Source organism: Myotis lucifugus, unplaced genomic scaffold (assembly GCF_000147115.1).
Source record: "Myotis lucifugus unplaced genomic scaffold, Myoluc2.0 scaffold_75, whole genome shotgun sequence".
NCBI lineage: Eukaryota > Metazoa > Chordata > Mammalia > Chiroptera > Vespertilionidae > Myotis > Myotis lucifugus.
In genome coordinates, this window is record NW_005871123.1 from 2,117,944 (window position 1) to 2,139,235 (window position 21,292).

The following is a 21,292-nucleotide window of genomic DNA, read 5'->3' on the forward strand; positions in this document are numbered from 1 at the left end:
TTTATTAACTCCCAAGACTTCAAATACTACATTGATAAAGTTTTTTATTCATATAATACTTCCTGAATAAAGTAAGTATCATTCTCAGAAAAAATACAAAAACAAAACAAAACTGACAAACTGATGATAATCAACAGACTATTAAGGTCCAATAAATACCCAGTGTGGTTTTTATTGTAAATATAACCTTTAAATGTTTTCAGGTCCATTGGCTATCATTTGGGGCATGGGACTTATTTAAAAAGTGTTTCACTCCATATTTTTACAAGCAATTTTTAATTTCCTTTGTTAAAGATTTTCAAAATAAATTACCCACCAGAGAATAATAAAACTAAGGGTGAAAACCACCAATTTATGAAATTTTTAAAAGGAGAAAATAAATGAGCAAATCTTTGGAGCAAATAATTATTTTGACAAATTCCCATCAAAATTGCACTTAATGGAATGTTAGAATTGAAACTCCTTTCCATTGGAGTAATTATGTTGCAATTATATTTTATATTCAAATGAAAACTTGGAAGCTTGAAAACAGTGTTTATTCTAAATACATTCTTTGAAATATTAAAGAAAGTGGTCATTTCTTAGCAATATGGAAACAAGTATGTACTATTTTTGCATAGGAGTATGAAAGCCATACTCTTTTTAAAGCTTCATATTTATATTTTGGTTTATTTTACTCTTTGGTTTCCATTCCTTTTTTAACAAAAAGTACACTTATTTGAAGTTACACAAAGTAACAAATTTTGCTTTCAAAAGTTTTGTTTTTAAAATTCTATCAATATGAGAAACCACTGGAAGCACAAGTTTGTCTTTGATTCAAAATTTTTAAAGTTACTTCAAAAAACAAATCATAAATGATCACAGTGAATTTATGTACTAGTTAAACATTCAAATAGAAATAAAATTATTTAAATATATCTTAGAATTTATTTAACTTTATAGTTACTGCATGCTAAGTGAAGATCATGTAGCACAAATTTATGAGTAAAGCCGAACTAAACAAAACCCATCCAAATATGTTTCGTCTTCTCTGCTCTAAATCCCACAAGCTGTACATCAAAGTAAAAGAAGCAAAGTACATTACATGTCATATTTTAAAAATTCTAATCCAACCCCCAAAATATAAATAAACACTGTTTGAAGCAGTGATGAGGATTCACATAGAAATATACAACAACAGCCATGAAAACTGGTTTCTATTTGTTTTACAGCACTGATGAAAAATTCTGCTAAAACAAATACAACATAAGATTTTAATTTTTCTAAATTAAATGTGATTTCTTTCACTCATGAACATATCTCATTCTTTTACTGTGCATTTTCTTTCAAGGAAAGGTTAAAGAAAACTGCAAAACTTTGCCATGTTTTTCTAATTTGATCAGACATCCTTCCTTGAAAGGTCAGCACGATGGGTGAAAGTGACATGTATAAATATGTAGCACTGTTCATTCCAGGCAGAAAAAATTCAAATGACAAGAATCACATATCTCATGTCAAAAGTTTGATTTTCCTGTACTGACTACTCAGCATATGAAGCAGAATTTGGACTGTGATTCATAAAGGCTGAATCCCAGGTGGTTATTGTTGACACCCAGTTATCAAAATAGTCTTCCTGCATTTCAGACACCATTTACAAAGTGAAAGCTAGAAATCCAGTAGATAAGACTTTTATGATCCACACTTCACAAGTTGCAACAATTCCAATAGTGAACATAAATTACACTATACTGGAGAATGGTAAAGTAATGATTTGTTCTAGGTAGTATTTTTGTTATTTACATTAATCTCTTTGATTCATTCAATTCTAAACATTTCTATTTTTAAATGGAATTAATTTACAGGGTTCTGGCTTTTTACCATTAGGCAGCAATCAATATAATTTTCAATATAGAGCTATCTCTAGCTTGTTTTCTTTACATCTTACTTCCAATTCACAAGTTGGCAGTATTTTTTAAATATATTGAACTAAATAGCTCTCTTCTAGTATAAAAAAAATAATACTCTATTTAATATAGTCATATATTTTATATATGTATAAAATGTATACTCATATACATATGTATTATACACATATAGTATATATTAAAATGTCACTTAATTTTATGCAGTTGAAAAGAGAGTGAAATTATTTAATTACACCATTTTAAACAACAAATTGGAAATGATAAAATTTTTCTCAACTAATACAAAATCAGTGTTACCTAATTATCAATTCTTGTTTTGGAAAGCTTTTATTATTCATTTATTCAGTTAATTGTAATGTATGAGCAACTAATCCAGGAACTCGAAATGAGAAGAATGAAAAAGAAATTGGCCTTAAAGAGCTTTCAGTTTCCTGACTGAGATAAATATCAATGAAATAATTGTATTAAGCTCTGGAGACACAACAAAGAACAAGCTAGAATCCTTTACAGGTGTTATGTACTAGTTCGGGAGTGGCAGGAGCATACATAGGAAAGAGTCAAGTCTCAACGAAGGAGAAATATTAATACCTTGAGGAAATTCTCATTACTAAAATTTTAAATGCATGAATTAACTACCCAAAAAACATAGTTTGACTCAATTAAAATGTAAACTTTGGTCTGCACAGATTCAGTGGAACAACAATCATGTGATATCAAAGGAAATGTCTGGTAACTTAACAGAGAAGAGGTGTTTGCAGGCACCTCAGGTAATACTATCAGTTTTTGTTTTTTTCAATCCAAATTCAATGCATCAAGTGTATACTGAGATTTAAGAAGATATATCAGTGAATTTTGCCAAATATATTGGATTAGAATGGAAAAACCTCAAAATATTTGTCTAAGAATAAGAAATGACATTTGCATAGTTCTTTCACATGCATTATCAGCTACATATGCTGTGCATATATATTTGTGGGTAGAAATATAGACATATACAAACAAATCTCATTTATTCTCAAGTGCTGTGATGTTAGAATTACTGTCATGCCTTTTTAAAAAGTGAGGATAAATGTTAACAGAGGTTAAATGGCCTGCATCAGATCAGACAGCAATAAATGGTGGAGCCAGAATTCACATTCAGATGTCCTGATTTTAAACAATGTGCTTATTCTACTTCACTACTCTAATTATTACCTTTGCCATCATCTATGCTAAAGCACAAAAAAGATAACCTGGGAAAATACAAATATCTTTGTAGAATACAATTATGCATTGCTATAGCCTCTATTTAGAAACTAAAATATTTGACCTGGTTATAAGATACTAGAGGCTTGATGCACAAAATTCATGCAAGATTAGGCCTTCCTTCCCCCAGCTGCCAGCACAGGCTTTCCTCTGGCACCTGGGACCTGGGCTTCCCTTGCAGCCCGGGCTTCGTCTGGAAGGTGGTCTGGAAGGATGTCTGGTCTAATTAGCATATTACACTTTTAATATTATAGATTGTACTAGAGGCCTGATGCACACAATTTGTGCACGGGGGTGTCCCTTAGCCCGGCCTGCACCCTCTCCAATCCAGGACCCCTCAGGGATGTCCGACTGCTGGTTTAGGCCCCATCCTGGAGGATGGGGCCTAAACCGGCAGTCGGACATCTTTCTTGCAATCCAAAACCACTGGCTCCTAACCACTCACCTGCCTGCCTGACTGATCGCCCCTACTGCCTCTGCCTGCATGCCTGGTCGCCCCTAATATGCATATGGCTGGGGTCCCTCATCCTGGCCTGTGCCCTCTCGCAGTCCGGGAGCCCTCGGGGGATGTCCATGGGGGAGTAAGCCTAAGCCAGCAGTCAGACATCCTTAGCTCTGCTACGGAGGCGGGAGAGGCTCCCACCATCTCTGCTGCACTTGTCAACCATGAGCCCAGCTCAGGGCTTCTGGCTGAGCGGCACTCCCCCTGTGGGAGCGCACTGACCACCAGGGAGCAGATCCTGCATTGAGCGTCTGCCCCCTGGTGACCACTGTGCATCATAGCGACTGGTTGTTCCACCATTTGGTCGATTTGCATATTAGCCTTTTATTATATAGGATTCTATCAGGATGCCCTCAATTTGAAAGTCTGAGAGATACTAAAAAGAGTGGCTAAAAGAAGGAAAATTGTTGCTGCTGTTGTTTTAACTTGATTCAGTGGCTCTAAGATGCCAGAGTCCCAAGTTGGTTTCTCTAATGCTCATAGACTCCACCTGTCAGGTCATAAAGAGAGTGCAGTTGCCTCAGATACTGGGCCTTCATAGGGCAAGCCCAGAGCCATGAAGAACTCAGCCTCTCCCCATCTCTTTTTATCAGGAGGAAACTTTCTCTAGAGTCACTGGAATTCTGCTCCAGTCTCAATGACTTTACTTACTCTTTTACTTACTCTTGCCTAAACTAATGTCTGGCAAAATGACTATGCTTATCATGACTAGCTCTCAGATGAATCAACATTCAACCCACAGAGTGGCAGGAGAACATGAGAGGGTGAAAACCAGGATAATATTGCTGCTAAATCCACAAGGAAAAGTCAGAGAACAGATATTGGGTGGGCAACCGAAAGGGTCTCTTTTTGCAAAAAATATCTAAGGAAAACTTTTAGAGAAAAAATTCTAAAGGATATAAAAAAAGGAAGAAGGTAGAAAATAATTCCACAATTGCTAATTTTGAGAATTATTTCTAAGAACTGCAAATATACAGGAATAATTCTTTTCAGACTTTGCTTTTTCTATACTCCCCTAACCAACTCCTCATTTTCTTCTCCTCATGATTGTTTCTTTTTTAAAATATATGTTTTATTGATTTCAGAGACGAGGGGAAAAGGAGAGATAGAAACATCAATGATGAGAGGGTATCACTGATAGGCTGCCTTCTGCATGCCCCACACTGGTATGGAGCCTGCAACCCAGGCATGTGCCCGAATTGGAAATCGAACAGTGACCTCCTGGTTCATGGGTTGATGCTCAACCACTGAGCCAGGCTGGCTGGGCCTCAAGAGAGTTTCTTTGAGATAAGGCTCATGATTCCTCTGTTCTATTTAATCAGCATGTTAATACTATCTGAAGATAACACTATGTACCTATACTTCCCTCTGCTCCCTCCTCTGTAATGATACGTAGACTAAGAAAGTTTATTTTATAGATTGACATTATCAATTAATCTATCTACCTACCTACCTACCTATTTAAGTACCTAGTAGTCATGTGTAAACAAAAGATTTTTCTGGGTTGTAATTCAACAATATATAAGGGCTTTTATATGTGTTATTCAACCTCTAAGAATATATAAACTATTAAATTATTTACTGAAATTACTAAATAAAATTAGTCCAGAATTTAAATATTATAATTCGTAGTTTAAGGCCAAAGAAGGTAATTGCTTTGTCTGCTTTATTAAACTGAACAAACTTAGTGGTAGAAAAGGTTCATGTCAAATAAAACACTATTATTGAAAAATAAATTGCTACTTATGACTGCCTGATAATTTCAGTTTACAAATTTGAGTATTATTTTCATGACATTCATTTCAAGAAAACCAAAGTTTCATTAAATTTCCTCCCAGACACTTATTTCAAAATTTGTTCCAGGCCTAATAATATTATATCATCCTACCAAGTTTCCTCCTAAGTTTCAAAGCACCACATAAAAATAGAGATATAAATACTCTTCCCAAGAAAATTACGTAGGTTAATTGTAAAATTTTATGCATTGATATGTTTCTGGTGAAAAAACAGAATAAAAATTCCAGGGGGGTGGGTGGATATGAAGGAATGAGCCATATTTGGCCATTTCCATCCCCAGTATATTAATTATTTGTATAAAACTCAGGTGATATTATCATTCCATGAAAGATATATGTTTAGAATGAATCATTTTTTAAATATTTATTCCAACAGATTGGGAATTTAGAGCTTCTGATGGGGTTATGGTTGGAACTTGAAGTTGCTGGTAGTCTCCTGGACCTTTATAGTGACTATAGCTTCTAATGGAGCACCAATATTGATCCCCTAAGGGCTTCTTAACCTGGGCACTGTCATTTTACAGAAGATCATTCTTTGTTGTGGGAGGCTGCCCTGTTCAGTGTAAGATGTTTACAGCACCCCTGGCCTTGCCTACCAGAAACCAGTAGTGTCCCACCTCCGCATTTGTGACAACCAGCAATATCTATAGACACTGCAGATCTCCCAAGAGGTGAAAATCAAAACCAACTCTTTCCTTACCTCCTCATCACATTCAGAGTCATTACCTTAAATTAAAAACAAAACAAAACAAAACAAACATGGGATTTTCCCTGTTATTTGTGATCATATAGATGGACTTTGAGGGCATTATAAGCCAGATACAGAAAGACAAATACTGTATGGCATCACTTTTATTGGAATCTAAAAAAAAAGTCACACCTATAAAAACAGAGAGTAGAAAAGTGAGTGCCAGGGCTTAGGGGGTGGGAGGAAATAGGGAGCAGTTAGTAGAAGGGAACAAACTTTCAGTTTTAAGATGAACAATAAAGAGACGAAACCAAGATGGCGGCATACACCAGAAATGGCTGCCTCACACAACCACTTCAAAAATACAACTAAAAGACAAAACAGACATCATCCAGAACCACAGGAAGGCTGGCTGAGTGGAAATTCTACAACTGGAAGGAAAGAGAAAAGCACACTGAGGCTCAGAGGAGGTTCTGAAGTAAAGTGCAGAGGTACGGAGGCACACGTGGAAAGGGCTGGCAACTGAGAACACGGTTGTCTTTTTCAATCAGGAGGGAGTCTCAAGCTCCTGACTGCTCTGAACTCCAGTTCCGGGCGAGTCTCTGGGGACCCAGACTCATACAGGGAGAAACTGGACTGTCTGGCATCGGTCGGAACTCAAGGGCGGCTTTCTCTCAGAGATGCTTGCAGCGATTACCATGGGACACTGAGACTTGGGGCCTCTTAGGGTAGGGCTGAGGATCAGCCATAGCTGTTTGCTCCGCCCTGTTGATTCCCTGACACCCCGCCCCACCCAAGCTGCGAGCAGAGGCTTTTGCATATGAAAGGCCTGGCCCTTTGCAATCTGAAAATTACCTAACAAACCGCAGCTGGGTCAGAGAGACCCAGAACTTCCAAAAGAAGGCCCAAGACCCCACAGCAGCTTGCATTGCTTCACAGCTGGGCCTCATCTGGGCACCTCCAAACCCCAAACAAAGAAGAGGAATCTGCAGATCTCTCCATAGCTCCTGCTGGGTAGCCTTAGGCAGAGGCTAAATTAGCACCTCCTTAGAGATACAAGAGCCAGTGTACCCAGTGGTCAGAGTGGGACCATCCAGATTACAACTTCTCAGATCCATAAGGGACACACTCAGGGGGAAGACTCAGTGAGCACCAAAGCCCCACTGAAGCAAGTCTTGCCTCATAAGGGTGTCTCCAGCACACAAGTTCTCCCACTGTAGACACAGCTGATTCTCACAGCCAATTGGCCTGGAGGTCAATTCCTCCCGTGATACCTACAACAATCAAGGCTTAACTACAACAAGACTGTGCACAAAGCCCACAAGGGGGTGCACCAAGAGTGTCCACCTCAGGTAATTGGGGAGGCTGAGCCACTGGGCCCTATAGGACACTTAGCGCAGAAAACCACTCTATCAACACAGGGAAGCAGCCAAAATGTGGAGACAAAGAAACAGGTCACAAATGACAGAAAGGGAGGAAAGCAAACTACTGGATATAGAGTTCAAAACCAAACTTATAAGGTTTTTCAAGAATTTTCTAAAAACCGCCGATAAATTTAGTGAGACCCTCAAGAAATCTAGTGAGACCCTCAAGATTATGAAAAAGGACCAACTAGAAATTAAGCATACACTGACTGAAATAAAGAATATTATACAGAGTTCCAACAGCAGACTAGAGGATCCCAAGAATCAAGTCAAAGATTTGAAATATGAAGAAGCAAAAAACACCCAACCAGAAAAAACAAAAAGATAAAAGAATCCAAAAATATGAAGATAGTGTAAGGAGCCTCTGGGACAACTTCAAGAGTACCAACATCCAAATTATGGGGGTGCCAGAAGAAGAGAGAGAGCAAGATATTGAAAACCTATTTGAAGAAATAATGACAGAAAACTTCCCCTACCTGGTGAAAGAAATAGACTTACAAGTCCAGGAAACCCAGAGAACCCCAAATAAAAGGAATCCAAAGAGGACCACACCAATACACATCCTAATTAAAATACCAAGTGCAAAAGACAACGAGAGAATCTTAAAAGCAGCAAGATAAAAAAAAGTCAGTTACTACAAGGGAGTACCCATATGACTGTCAGCTGATTTCTCAACAGAAACTATGCAGGCCAGAAGGGAGTGGCAAGAAATATTCAAAGTGATGAATAGCAAGAATCTACAATCAAGATTACTTTATCCAGCAAAGCTATCATTCAGAATTGAAGGTCAGATAAAGAGCTTCACAGATAATAAAAAGCTAAAGAAGTTCATCACCACCAAGCCAGTATTATATGAAATGCTGAAAGGTATCCTTTAAGAAGAGGAAGAAGAAGAAAAAGGTAAAGATACAAATTATGAACAACAAATACACATCTATCAACAAGTGAATCTAAAAATCAAGTGAATAAATAATCTGATGAACAGAATAAACTGGTGAATATAATAGAATCAGGGGCATAGAAAGGGAGTGGACTGACTATTCTCGGGAGGGAAAGTGATGTGGCGGTGCGGGAAGAGACTGAACAAAAATCATACACCTATGGATGAGGGCAGTGGGGGGGAGGGTAAGGGCAGAGGAGGTGGGGTGGGAACCGGGTAGTGGGGAGCTATGGGGTGGGGGGGAGGAAAGAGGAACCACTGTAATAATCTGAACAATAAAGATTTAATTAAAAAATTAAAAAAATAAAATATTCCAGAAACATAAAAAAAAGATGAATAAGAAAAAAGAGAGCAGATTTTCAGTGATTTAATATGGTGTGACATCGTTATTGTAATTTATCTTCTAGAGTTTACATTCGTATTTTATTAACTTAAAAATAGATGTACTGTATTTATTAGGGTTCATTAATTAAAACAATACAAACTTCAAAGTTGTTTCCAGCTATTACATGTCTTCTTTTTCATGGAAAAGTTTGCAGCAAAGACATCAAATTGTTCTATCTTCTTTATAAACAAGAAAACTCAAAACTCATCAATCCTTGTCATATTGAAAATGCCAATTTAACATTAAAATAAGTAACTTAATCTAAAAAGCACAAAATTGTACAAGCAAAGACGTTAAGTACCAAAGCTAAATTGGCTGTGCCGGGGTTTCACTCAAAATGTCATCAGTTTCTCGAGAAGAAATGAATACCCATCTAACATTTTCTAAATCCACAGTACTTATTTCCTCATGGACATTGTGGTTAACATAATATAGAGAGAGAATTTAAAGAAAAAATACACTATTTGATTTTCTTGTGTGTGTATGTGTGTGGGGGGGTAGTGTTGGGGTCTTGAGGTATTATAAATATCATGACCTGCTGGGGAAATGTTCATTTCTTGTCTTTGCAAATTTTAATGATAAGCTTGCAGAGCTTGGCCAGCTGTTTTAGGCTATTTATTGCACCAGAAAGAGGGAACACACAGCTGCAAGATCAACCAGGAAGACAATGAAGAGCCTGAGCTCTGTTCTGTGAGGCAACACTAAGCCAGAGGAGAAGCTGAAAGCTGTTCCTGGGCAGAGGGAGGTCGGAAATTAGATGAGAGATGGAAAAAGTCAAGAGGTAAATTACTCTGAGGAGTGTTTCTTACATTTAATGTGCTTAGGAATCACCTGGGGACCATGTTAAAGTGCAGATTCGGACTCAGAAAGCCTGGAGTGAGACCTGAGAATTTCATTTCTAAGAACCATCTAGGCCTTGACGTTGAACGCTGATGCTTGCACCACACATTGTGTGACAAGGTCCGAGGACACCGCATCTCCCAACATGTCTCTGGAAGTAGAAGTGCCAACTTTGTTTTATCACAAAGTCTATGAGATTAACAAAGTGAAATGAATACATTTCCCCAAATTGTCAATATATAGAAACGTGTTTTATTTTCTTTATACCATCTTAAACACACACACACACACACAAAAAAAAAAAAAAATAACAGGAGGTAGACCACTTGTGGCTTTGACATACAAGGTAATTTCTTGTTGTTTAAAATAAATACACATATAAGTATCTATTAGTAAAATGTCACTGTGGTTTTGGCTTTTTGTAGACCCTTAAGTAGCAGGTTTCTATGGTATGCTATCTGATAGAGTAATAAACTCAAATTTCTAAAATTAAACTTAGTTTTGACTTTTAGATGATGCATTTTTAAATGAGTTTTCCAGCTCAATGCTGAGTTTTGGTTCACTCTTTATGACAACCTAGGATGTGCTTTTATCCTAATCATTAGAATTTTTTTACACCTATGGGAAAACCAAATCCTGACTTCCTTCATCCTTTCCCTTCTGAAGCAACTAACCATGGCCTGATTATGTGATAGGTTTTGGCACTGTGTCAATGTCAAGGTGTACCAGGAAGAAAAGCAGATACAAAGATGACAGATAGATGAAGTATCCTTGATGCAAAACATCCGTTGGTGAAAAAGTTGATGGTACCATAAAAATTAGTACATTTAGGTACCAAAGTCTAAAGACTGAACACCAATACCAAGTGGAAGTAAGTGTAACCTCTTAGAAAAGAGAACCAGCATAGAAGAATATGGAATGCATAAATGTGTTCCTATCAAGTATTTCAAAGTAACATTTTGCGTTTTCTACGGGCTATAATTGGAAGAAAATAAAAAGGGCATGCATGGTCATTTATTACACAGTTTTGTAGGCACAAGAATTTTTCAAATCTATCCCCCTTTTTTCTGAAAAAATAAAAAAGAAAATTTTATCACACAAAAGGCTCTTTATAAATATTCAGGCCACCAAAATGTCACACACCTTAGTAATCTGTGTCTGGCAGGTAAAGTATTAAAGATATTTAAGAAGTTTAAAATGTAACCGCATCAGGTTTTTTCTAAATAAAATATACCCAGCTTTAAATTGAACTAGACAAGTTGCAAATATTTTAAATAAAGAAATTAAGGCAGCATAGGTTTAATACACCCTATACTACTTGGAGCAGTCACTAAGGTATATTTTATGGCTACAGCTCTGGAGACTACTATCTGTACATACACATTCTCATTCTTTTTTTCCAAATATTTTTTTGTTTATTTCTGAGAGGAAAGGAGAGGGAGAGAGAGATAGAAACATCAATAATGAGACTGAATCATTGCTCTGCTGCCACCTGCATGCCCCCACTGGGGATCGAACCCACAACTTAGGCATGTGCCCTGATCAGAAATAGAACCGTGACCTCCAGGTTCATAGATTGATGCTCAACCACTGAGAGACACTGGCTGGACTATACATTTTCTACATTGGTTAAAACTTAGACTGCCTTCTCAATTCTCTTATTCCAATCGCATCACAAAACATTAGATGGTCACACCTAGATCATCTGCCTGATAATAATAATAATTAATGTTCAATACATTCAAGCAATTGATAAATTCAAAAGGAAAAGAAATACTTTCAAAATTCTCAGTAGTTCCACTGGGCACTGATATTAGTCTCTCTTTGTCCATGTGTTAAAAACACTGATAAATGGGTCACCAGAATTCCAGGAGTTTGCCTAAGAGAGCATGCCAATAGTTCCGTCTGCTCTCTATGCGGGGTAATGGACAGGACCATGTTCCTTCTCAATAGTTTACTGAACTCACCCCATGTGATGGACTAGAGATCCAGCCCAGCTCCCCTTGAATCGTTTTGGAATCCAGCAGATTGACTAAAAGAAAACACAAATACACAAACACTGTTAAGAGGAATGAATTTATATTTGCCTTTTTCAAGTTACTGCTGTCTGCTACTGGTAGTGATATGAAAATAATAACATATTCAAAACACACGACTTCATTTTCTTTAGACCTTTAATGTATAAAAATTATAAGAGAATTACAAAAGAAAAGCAACCACAGGGAAAGTTAAGGAATTGAACACTTCCGTGGCTTTTGTAACTCTGTTTACAAGATAAGTTAATATTCAATACATTTATAATGATTTCTTATAGAATAATTACAGATTTAAAGAGGGAACAATTAAACACAAAGTTGGAAACAATATTAATGCTAACCTGAAATCAAAATAACTTCAAAGATCATAAAATGTGATAAATTTACATATGATTTTACTATAAATTAATTTCTTAAATATGCTTCCACCATAAATTAGTATTTCTGTTTGCATATTTAATATGGCATGTTTATATTGTCCCTGTCAGTCGCAAACATTCTATACTGTGTGTTTTTTAAATCCTCAACCAAAGATATGTTTTTATTGACAGAGAGAGAAAGAAACATCAATGTGTTGCCTCCATAACCTTGGTGTGGATGGAATCCATAACCTTGGTGTGTACCCTGACGGGGAATTGGAACTGCAACCATAAATTGTGTACGGGATGACACTCCAACCAACTGAGCCACCAGAGTTGTAATGTCTATTATTTAATACCATATAAATGGTCTCCTTATGTGTAACAAACAAAATGCTTAGCAACTAATATGAGGAGAAACCAAAGCAAAAATATGTCTTATAATATTGCCTGCGTAAAGTTTTACTTATTTAAAGAATATATTGTTCCCCAAAAGCTTTAATGATTTTAACTCAGAACTTTCTTACTTATTAAAAAGTCTGATGTTGACGAACAATAAAGTGTAATATGAATGTGGTTGCATTTTGGATATATTATTTAAAAAGTAAGACAAATGCTTTGTTTTCAATATGGAGAATATTAATCTGTAATTGACTAGAAATTAATATATAAAAAGATAGTTCAGGTTTAATTAATAACAAAGGTCTCAGTTTTAAATAATGGAAACTATGGTTTTACAGCTTCCTTCTAAATTAGAAAGCAATCCCACTGTTGACTGATGGAAGATGTAAAGGAAGTTTATATAAAATATATATGTATTATTAACATGAACCAGAACAGGTGAATAAATAACTACAATAGGAGAGAGTCATTTTCAAGGGTTCCATATATTCACAAATCAAAATTTAATGTTAGTACATGCATGCACATGTCTGTGTGTTGACAAATAGTGTTTCTGCATGTGTGAAAAGCAGCACCTTTTCTTTAATCACCCCAGTTTTTACAAAGAAAACATTTATCTTATAAAATGTTAAGAAAAATAAATAATATATTTGCTAAATATCAAAATTCTAAATTTTCAAGTGCTGCTTTTTAAAGGATATTTATTAGCTGGTTAAAGAATATACTAGTTAAGTATAAGGAATGCTCATTATTAAGTTAAAAAGAGACAAAATTCTGAAAGTTAGATTCTCTAAGTTTTGGTAGTGAAAGAAAAACACATAAAATTAATCTATTACACTTGGATTCTTTAATGATTAAAGTTTTTTCTCACTATAAATTAATCCCACTGTTAAGTAATTATATTTAGGTAAGAGAAGAATATAGTTGCTGCATGGATCACACAGAGTAATTTACATAATGAAATTATTTCCCAGGATATCAGTTTGAAAATTAATAATATATTTGATTATATTAAAATTATCTCTTAAAATATTTTTTAAAACTGTCTATTAATCAATGTTATAGATATTTCAGATTAATCAATGTAAGAACATTTTTTGTAAATATGAGAATACACCTTCATGAGTCACCAACACATATTCTGACATAGACCTAGTTTATTGTTGGTACTATCAGCTATCAGTGGATTTCTGAGTTTTATGAGGATTAGTAAGTCATATTTGCAATGTCTTTAAGGCTTTAAATGGTTCAATGTCCTCTTGTGTATCTACTTATATAAAAGCCCTGGGTGTAACGTTACGGCCAAAACTGCGACCAACCGGAAGGAAGTCGGTCCTGCAGGGGCCATCTTGGAAATGCCTGCGCCCTCCCCCAGCTGTTTCCTGGAGGGCGAGGTTTCAGGCAGGAACCCGCCCTCAGAGCGGAGCATGGAAGTGAAATAATTTGTAATGGATCTATTATTGCAGCTACCTTTGGAAATACTACATCTATAGATCAGTTGTTCTCAACCTTGGCTGCACATTAGAATCACCTGGGAATCTTTTTAAAATCCTGATTTCTAGGACTCATCCTCCAGAAATTCTGTTTCTTTGTTACTAATGTTGTGGGCCCCACCCCACAATAAAGAAACAATTTTCTGGAGAATGAGGGCCAGGAATAAGGATTTTAAAAAGATTCCCAGTTGATTCTAATGTGCAGCCAAGGTTGAGAACCACTGCTATAGATACTATTAAAAATATATCTAAACGTGCAATTCTTTGTCCCAAAAATGAGCATGTTCAAAAATTAAATAAAGAAAATTTGGATATACTCAATGGAGATTTTTACACATATTTGAGTGATGATTCCATTGATTCCACAGATGATGCTTAAAAGGAAAATTTTCCCATCGAATTTCTTAATAGTATTACTCCTTCGGCAATGCTATGTCATAAATTAAAATTGAAAGTGGGTGCAATCATCATGCTATTGAGAAATCTCAATAGTAAATGGGATCTTTGTAATGGTACCAGATTTATTATAAAAAAATTACCACCTAGCCCTGACCAGTTTGGCTCAGTGGATAGAGCGTCAGCCTGTGGACTGAAGAGTCCCAGGTTCGATTCTGGTCAAGGGCATGTACCTTGGTTGCGGGCACATCCCCAGTAGGGGGTGTACAGGAGGCAGCTGATCGATGTTTCTCTCTCATCGATGTTCCTAACTCTCTATCCCTCTCCCTTCCTCTCTGAAAAATCAATAAAATATATTTTAAAAAAAAGATTACGACCCAACATTATCGAAGCTGAAGTATTAACAGGATCTTCAGAGGGAGAGGTTGTTCTGATTCTAAGAATTAATTTGTCCCCATCTGACACTGGCCTCCCATTTAAATTGATTTGATGACAGTTTCCCGTGATGCCAGCATTTGCGATGACTATTAATAAATCACAAGGACAAACTCTAGACAAAGTAGGCATATTCTTATCTGAACCCGTTTTCGCACGTGGTCAGTTATATGTTGCTTTCTCTCGAGTTTGGAGAGCATGTGACGTTAAAGTTAAAGTTTTAAATACTTCATCACAAGGAAAATTAGTCAAGCACTTTGAAAGTGTTTTCACTCTTAATGTGGTGTACAGGGAGATATTAGAATAAGTTTAATCACTTTATCAGTCATTGTTTGCATCACTGTTGTTTTCATATCATGTTTTTGTCGTTTTTATATCATGCCTCTGTTGTTTTTATATCCTTTTGTTACTGTTTATTTATTAATAAATTTATATATTATTTTCATATACATTTTACTAATTTCCTTTCATCTCTCACACTTCTATTATAGAGAAAGGGCAAATAGCAATATAAAATATCTCTGCTAATTAATTCCCTTTTTTTAAAACATATTTTTTACAAAGAGGAAGGGAGAGGGATAGAGAGTTAGAAACATCGATGAGAGAGAAACATCGATCAGCTGCCTCCTGCACACTCCCCACTGGGAATGTGCCCGCAACCAAGGTACACGCCCTTGACCGGAATCAAACCTGGAACCCTTAAGTCCATAGGCCGATGCTCTATCCACTGAGCCAAACCAGTTAGGGAAATTAATTCCCTTTTAATGTCCCCCGAGTGCACAAATTTTTGTGCACCGGGCCTCTAGTATATATATAAAAGCCAAGCGACCGGAACAATGGAATGACCAGAATGGCCGGTCACTATGACATGCACTCCAGTGGCCAACAGGCCTGATCAAGGACCTGATCACCCCCCCACCTCCCATACTTCCCCTTCCAGCCAGCCTGGCCCTCCACCCAATTGGGGGTGGGGCCAGCCAGCTAATCTCCTGTGTCCCCTCCCCCTGCTGGCCCCGCCCAATGGGCCCCCATCAGTGTGGACTGGCCGGACCCCACCTGTGCATGAATTCATGCACCAGGCCTCTAGTCAAATAATATAAATGTATTTAAAGCTACTGACTTTATAACATGCTACACAGATTCAGTGTTCTTGTAAAATTAATTCATTGGGCTTTTGAATTGTATTTATAATCAGTATTCTATATATGACCTAATAGAAAAGAACAGTAACATCAAAACACTTTTTTAAAAGTACCTATTTTGAGGTTATAAGGTGCCTTTTGTTTTTAGCAAAATGAGAACAATACAATCTAAAATTCTAGTCACTTTAAAGTGGATTATTGCTAAACTGAGACTTTCAAGGATAAAAACCTCTCATCTCCTGTGATCTGTTGCATTAGAGTATGAGAGCAGCATATTTGAGATAGAAAGAAGGGAATGTTAATGGAATTTGAATGCCTCCTGTTGTGAGTGATTTCTCTGGATACATTCACTAAATCTAACCTTCCCATACAACTTAAACCCTGCACTGATATAGGCAAGAACTTTGGTTACTCATGCTTTTCTTTCATAAAAAAATGTAGACCTGACCATAATCTTTTAAGTGTTATTATTATTCATTGTCAGGACAGAGAGAAGTGGCACGCAAAATTGTGGTGTACAAATATTATATTTCTGTCTGAGTTTTAATGACAATTTACAATATGGGAGATTATTTTCAATTGATGAAAAATCTGAGTTTATAATTATGAATGTAAATAAAAAGAGAGGAAATTATTGGTAAACGTAGGTGAGAATATATGGATAGCTTAATTCCTTAATGACTGCCTCATATCAGGTCATTTGTCAAAGATATAAACTATTCTTTATCTGATTTCATATTCTAATTTTGTGATTTCCAATTACTGTTGGTTTATAATTGGAAACATAATTTCATTAATTTCAGAATTTGTTCTATTGAAAGAGTTATGTGTCATAGATTACTTTTAAAAATTTATTTCAGAGAAAGGAGGAGAGAGAGAGAGAGAGAGAGAGAGAGAGAGAGAGAGAGAGAGACTTGTTGTTCCATTTATTCATGCACTCTTAGGCTGATTTTTGCCTGTGCCCTGAGTGGGACAGAACCTGCAACCTTGGCACATTGGGAGGAAGATACTTGGCCAGGGCCTTCTTAAAGTGATTTAAATTGGACACATTTTTAAATGTTAAACTCTATTTCACTTAAGATATAAATAGGTGCTTTGGGGAAAATTTATTTTTGGAAATAACTGTCTGAATTCTGAATGTATATGAATCTGGGTTTCTTCACACACTGTACTTTATCTAGTCTTATTGCTTTTAAATAGAAAAGATGAATAAATAGGTGAATGATGCATTAATGAAAATGCTAAGGAAATACTTAAACTCCTTAAGTTGGTTTTCAGGTGAGCGCTAACATGAGATTTACTGGACAAAAGGAAGAGTGGTGTCTGATGGGAATGAGAAGGTATAGAATGGAGTGGAGAAAGAAGAGCAAAATGTAGAGTAAATTGGTTCAAAGTGGTTTGTTAGTACTTCTGGAAAGGAGGAAACCTTGCTGCCACCAATCTTCACTGTCTTTTTTTCATAATTAGATGGATTGTGGATTTAAGATGCCCAGGAGTCTTGCTTTCCCTTCCTTTTCTGTCCTCCTTCATAATGGAGAGGTACAATCAAATGTCCACTCCTTCACTCATTTACATTGACAATGTCATACTAGTAATTATGTATGCCAAGAACTTATACCACCTTCCCTTCTTACTAATAAAGATGCAATAATATTTCTTAAAGAACACAGTCATGAAACAGATGTTCCCAGTTAATAGTATGCCATTTAGTAAGGACATATTAACAACTTTAAGTATTAATTTCTAAAGTTCTTACTCTTAGAGAATCATTAACACACCTTGATTTTTTCAAAACTATTTCAAAGTTTTGATTCATAGTGACTATTTGTCCACTTAGAAAGACTGAGATTGAAATATCTTATAGATTAAGTGGTGCAAATATGTAGACAGGGCTAAAATAATTTTTAAAATTAAATGCCCATGGACATGGGCAATAGGGTGGGTGAAGACCTAGGGAGGTAGGTAGAGGCGGGGAGAAGGGGGGCTGTTATCATTCAAGAAGGGGGGGTGATGGGAGACGTCTGTAATACTATCAACAAGAAAAAATATATGTTAAAATAAAATAAATAAAAAAATGAAATGGCAAGGTATAAAAATAAAATTAAATGCCACAATTTCTTACTGAAGTGGAAGCTCTTTTCAATTATCTAGTAACACATCAATATGCTTTGTGGTAATGCTATAGTTGTATTTTATGAAAAAGTAAGTTATAAAAATGTATCAAACAATCATGTCAAGATGAACAGTAGGGCCGAAACCGGTTTGGCTCAGTGGATAGAGCGTTGGCCTGCGGACTGAAAGGTCCCAGGTTCGATTCCGGTCAAGGGCATGTACCTGGGTTGCGTGCACATCCCCAGTAGGAGATGTGCAGGAGGCAGCTGATCGATGTTTCTCTCTCATCAATGTTTCTAACTCTCTATCTCTCTCCCTTCCTCTCTGTAAAAAATCAATAAAATATATATTAAAAAAAAGATGAACAGTAGGGTTTAATGGCTGAAGAAGTTGCTACTTTTACAATAATAAGTATTTCTTTTCTTATAAACCCTTCAGTTATACAGTGTCTTAAAGCCAATTGCAAATGACCACAAAACCACTACCACAGGAAAAAAAATTATGGCTTGATTGTGTCTTGCTTTTATTAAAGAATAATGACATGTCCTTTCCTGTTCATACATCATTGTAATTGTCCAAACCACATTTCTTATACATTCCTTATCTTTATCATTTTCATCATTTTCTGTTATGATAGAAAGAGTAGCTTTGCTCTTGGTTACAGATAGCAGGGGGGTTAATCTGCTTCTAGGTTATGCTTAAATGTCACGAATAGAAGAAAATGATACAGGAGGCAATCAATTCTGTTCTCGTCATTGTAATTCTCTATGTACTACCTTAGTCAACTATAATATGGAATCAAGAAATCAAGATGTATTTTCTAACAGGACTGCACCAAAGTTCTGCTTTTCATTTTTACTTTATACAATTCGGTATGCCAGTGAGAGGATACTAAGAGAAGTCAAAGCTTTATTAGTGTGCTTACATATTTCAACATAACTTTTATCTACTGTGATTACATATTCTTAGTTTAATTGCTCCTATGGACTTCCTGTTTGTACTTTTTTTCTACCTAAACATAATTAAAACATTGTACTATTGTATTTCATAGACTAAAAATTACAAAAAAAAGTTTTTAGTCTTTAAATGAAATCAACTACAGGCATACCTCAGAGATATTGTGTGATGTACTCCAGACCACCTCGATAAAGCAAGTATCACAATAAAGTGAGTGATAATATTTGTGCTGGTGGAGACTTGCTTTCACTTTCTAAAAAAATGCAACATCTGTGAAGCACAATAAAAGGAGGTATGCCTGTATCATTTGTATGCAGACAAAAATTCCTGCATGTAAACCATGTTAAATTTAACTCAACAGGCATTTTGTATCATGGATATTTAATTTATGACCATTTCTCTATCAAATGACCAACTAAAATTATATGTCAGAATTAAAGAAAACATTTTGGTGTGCTCAACATTTCTGTGAAAAATCTGCTTTGTCACATGGTACCTTAATGCTTTATTTATGATTTATAAGCAGATTTCTGGAGAAGGAGACATACTATCAACTTATTCTTTCTTATAAGCTTTACCTCCTGGGCTATAATCTTAGCTTTACTTTTATACAGGTCCTAAATATGGGACACATTTTAATTAGCTGCCTCATCTCAATCTTTGCCAACAGCAGGGATAACACCTTAGAATCAAAACAGTCACACAGTAAAATGTCTGGGTTTTCAAGACTAGAGTAGTTCCAGAAAACAACAAACACAGACTAAAATTTGAATAGAAACCCGTGCCCTTTAGTAAATGTAAACCTGTGCTGTTTCTAAAGTGTTAAATTTTTCTTTTTTAAAAAATCAGAGAAATCTCAAGTTCACTCTGATATTAATACTATTGTGGAGAAAACAGCCATCAAAATATCACTAGGGAGTGTGTTCTTATAATGAAATAATCCTTTCACATAAATGCGTAGGAATGTTCTACTTTCAGTGAAGTTTTAGTTCATTAACAACTTCAGCTTTCATAACAGTCCCTAGAATAACAGGTCTCTTTGTTTCTGTGCATTATCAAGTGATACTGTGAATCACTTAGACAAGTGAAATGTGTTTCCCAAAAATGTAAAAGTTACTAAAAGTAAGACATTAATGATTTTGTAAGCATTGTACACTTTCAACACATTTTTGCTCTTTAAAATGTTCTAGAAATAACAGAATGGCTTGTATGTTTCTAATTTAAAGATTTTTGACAGATTAAAAAGGGAAAATTAAAATATATTATCCTATTAGGAAAATATATGAAAGATCATTCAGGCCAATAGGTGCTCAAACTTTAGCATATACATTTGCCTTTACAACATAAATTCAAGATGTCTTGGTATATACATTTTAATCAAATTACCTTAAAATCTTGATTACCAATCTTCAAGTACTAAATGATAGCTATATGTTCAGTCAATTTTTGACAGATGGCTGTGAAAATGGAATAGAATAGGCAGACTGGCCTATAGACCAAATCTAATACAGCATTATCTTTTTTTTTCTTATTGATGTATATTTGGCATGCAGTATCCCATCAGTTTCAGGTGTATATCATAGTGATTCAACATTTATATACATTAAGAAATGAACCCCATGATGTCTAGTTAATACCTATTAATATACAAACTTATTATAATATTATTGACTGTATTCCCAGTGCTGTACATTATATCCCCTTGACTTATTTGTTTTATAACTTGAAGTCCCTTAAATAGGAGGGTTCAAAATTTTAGCATAGAAAACAAAAAGGTAGTGATAAAAATGTTTCAATTTTAAAATCTTCTCTGGATATTTTTATATCAAAAAACAAGTGTTTTTTATTATTATTTCAAGAGAAGCTCATTGCAGAATAGATAAATTGGTTTAAAATTCTAGAAAATTAAAGTCAGTATATAGTTTTGATTTCATCATATTCTGGAGGATAACTATGCCTGGATTTTACATCATACATCATGACTGGTGTCTACAGTTATAGATGTACACACACTAACTCTTCAAGGTATTACTGTGGGCCTTTATAAACACCCACAAAAGATCAAATAAGGTGACATGTGCTTATTACTTTAATTTAAAACTCTAGCCCTTTTCCTTCCAGCCTCGGAGGAGGTTGTCAATGGAAAGTATCAAACTTTTAGTATTGGTGATACAAAGATAGTTAGAGAAGGCAGAGTTCAGACAACCTTCACTGTGTTTTTTCTTGGTAGTGCAGT

At 35.6% G+C, this 21,292-nt stretch overlaps 1 protein-coding gene across 1 annotated transcript in view; it reads right to left on the reverse strand.

Annotated features, from left to right (window-relative positions):
• EPHA3 (EPH receptor A3) overlaps window positions 1–21,292 on the reverse strand; it is a 359,519-nt gene that overhangs the window by 326,600 nt on the left and 11,627 nt on the right. The window contains exon 2 of the mRNA XM_023755355.1: window positions 11,692–11,756. Within this exon, the coding sequence (XP_023611123.1) occupies window positions 11,692–11,756 (65 nt within the window). The remainder of the gene's footprint in view (window positions 1–11,691; window positions 11,757–21,292) is intronic.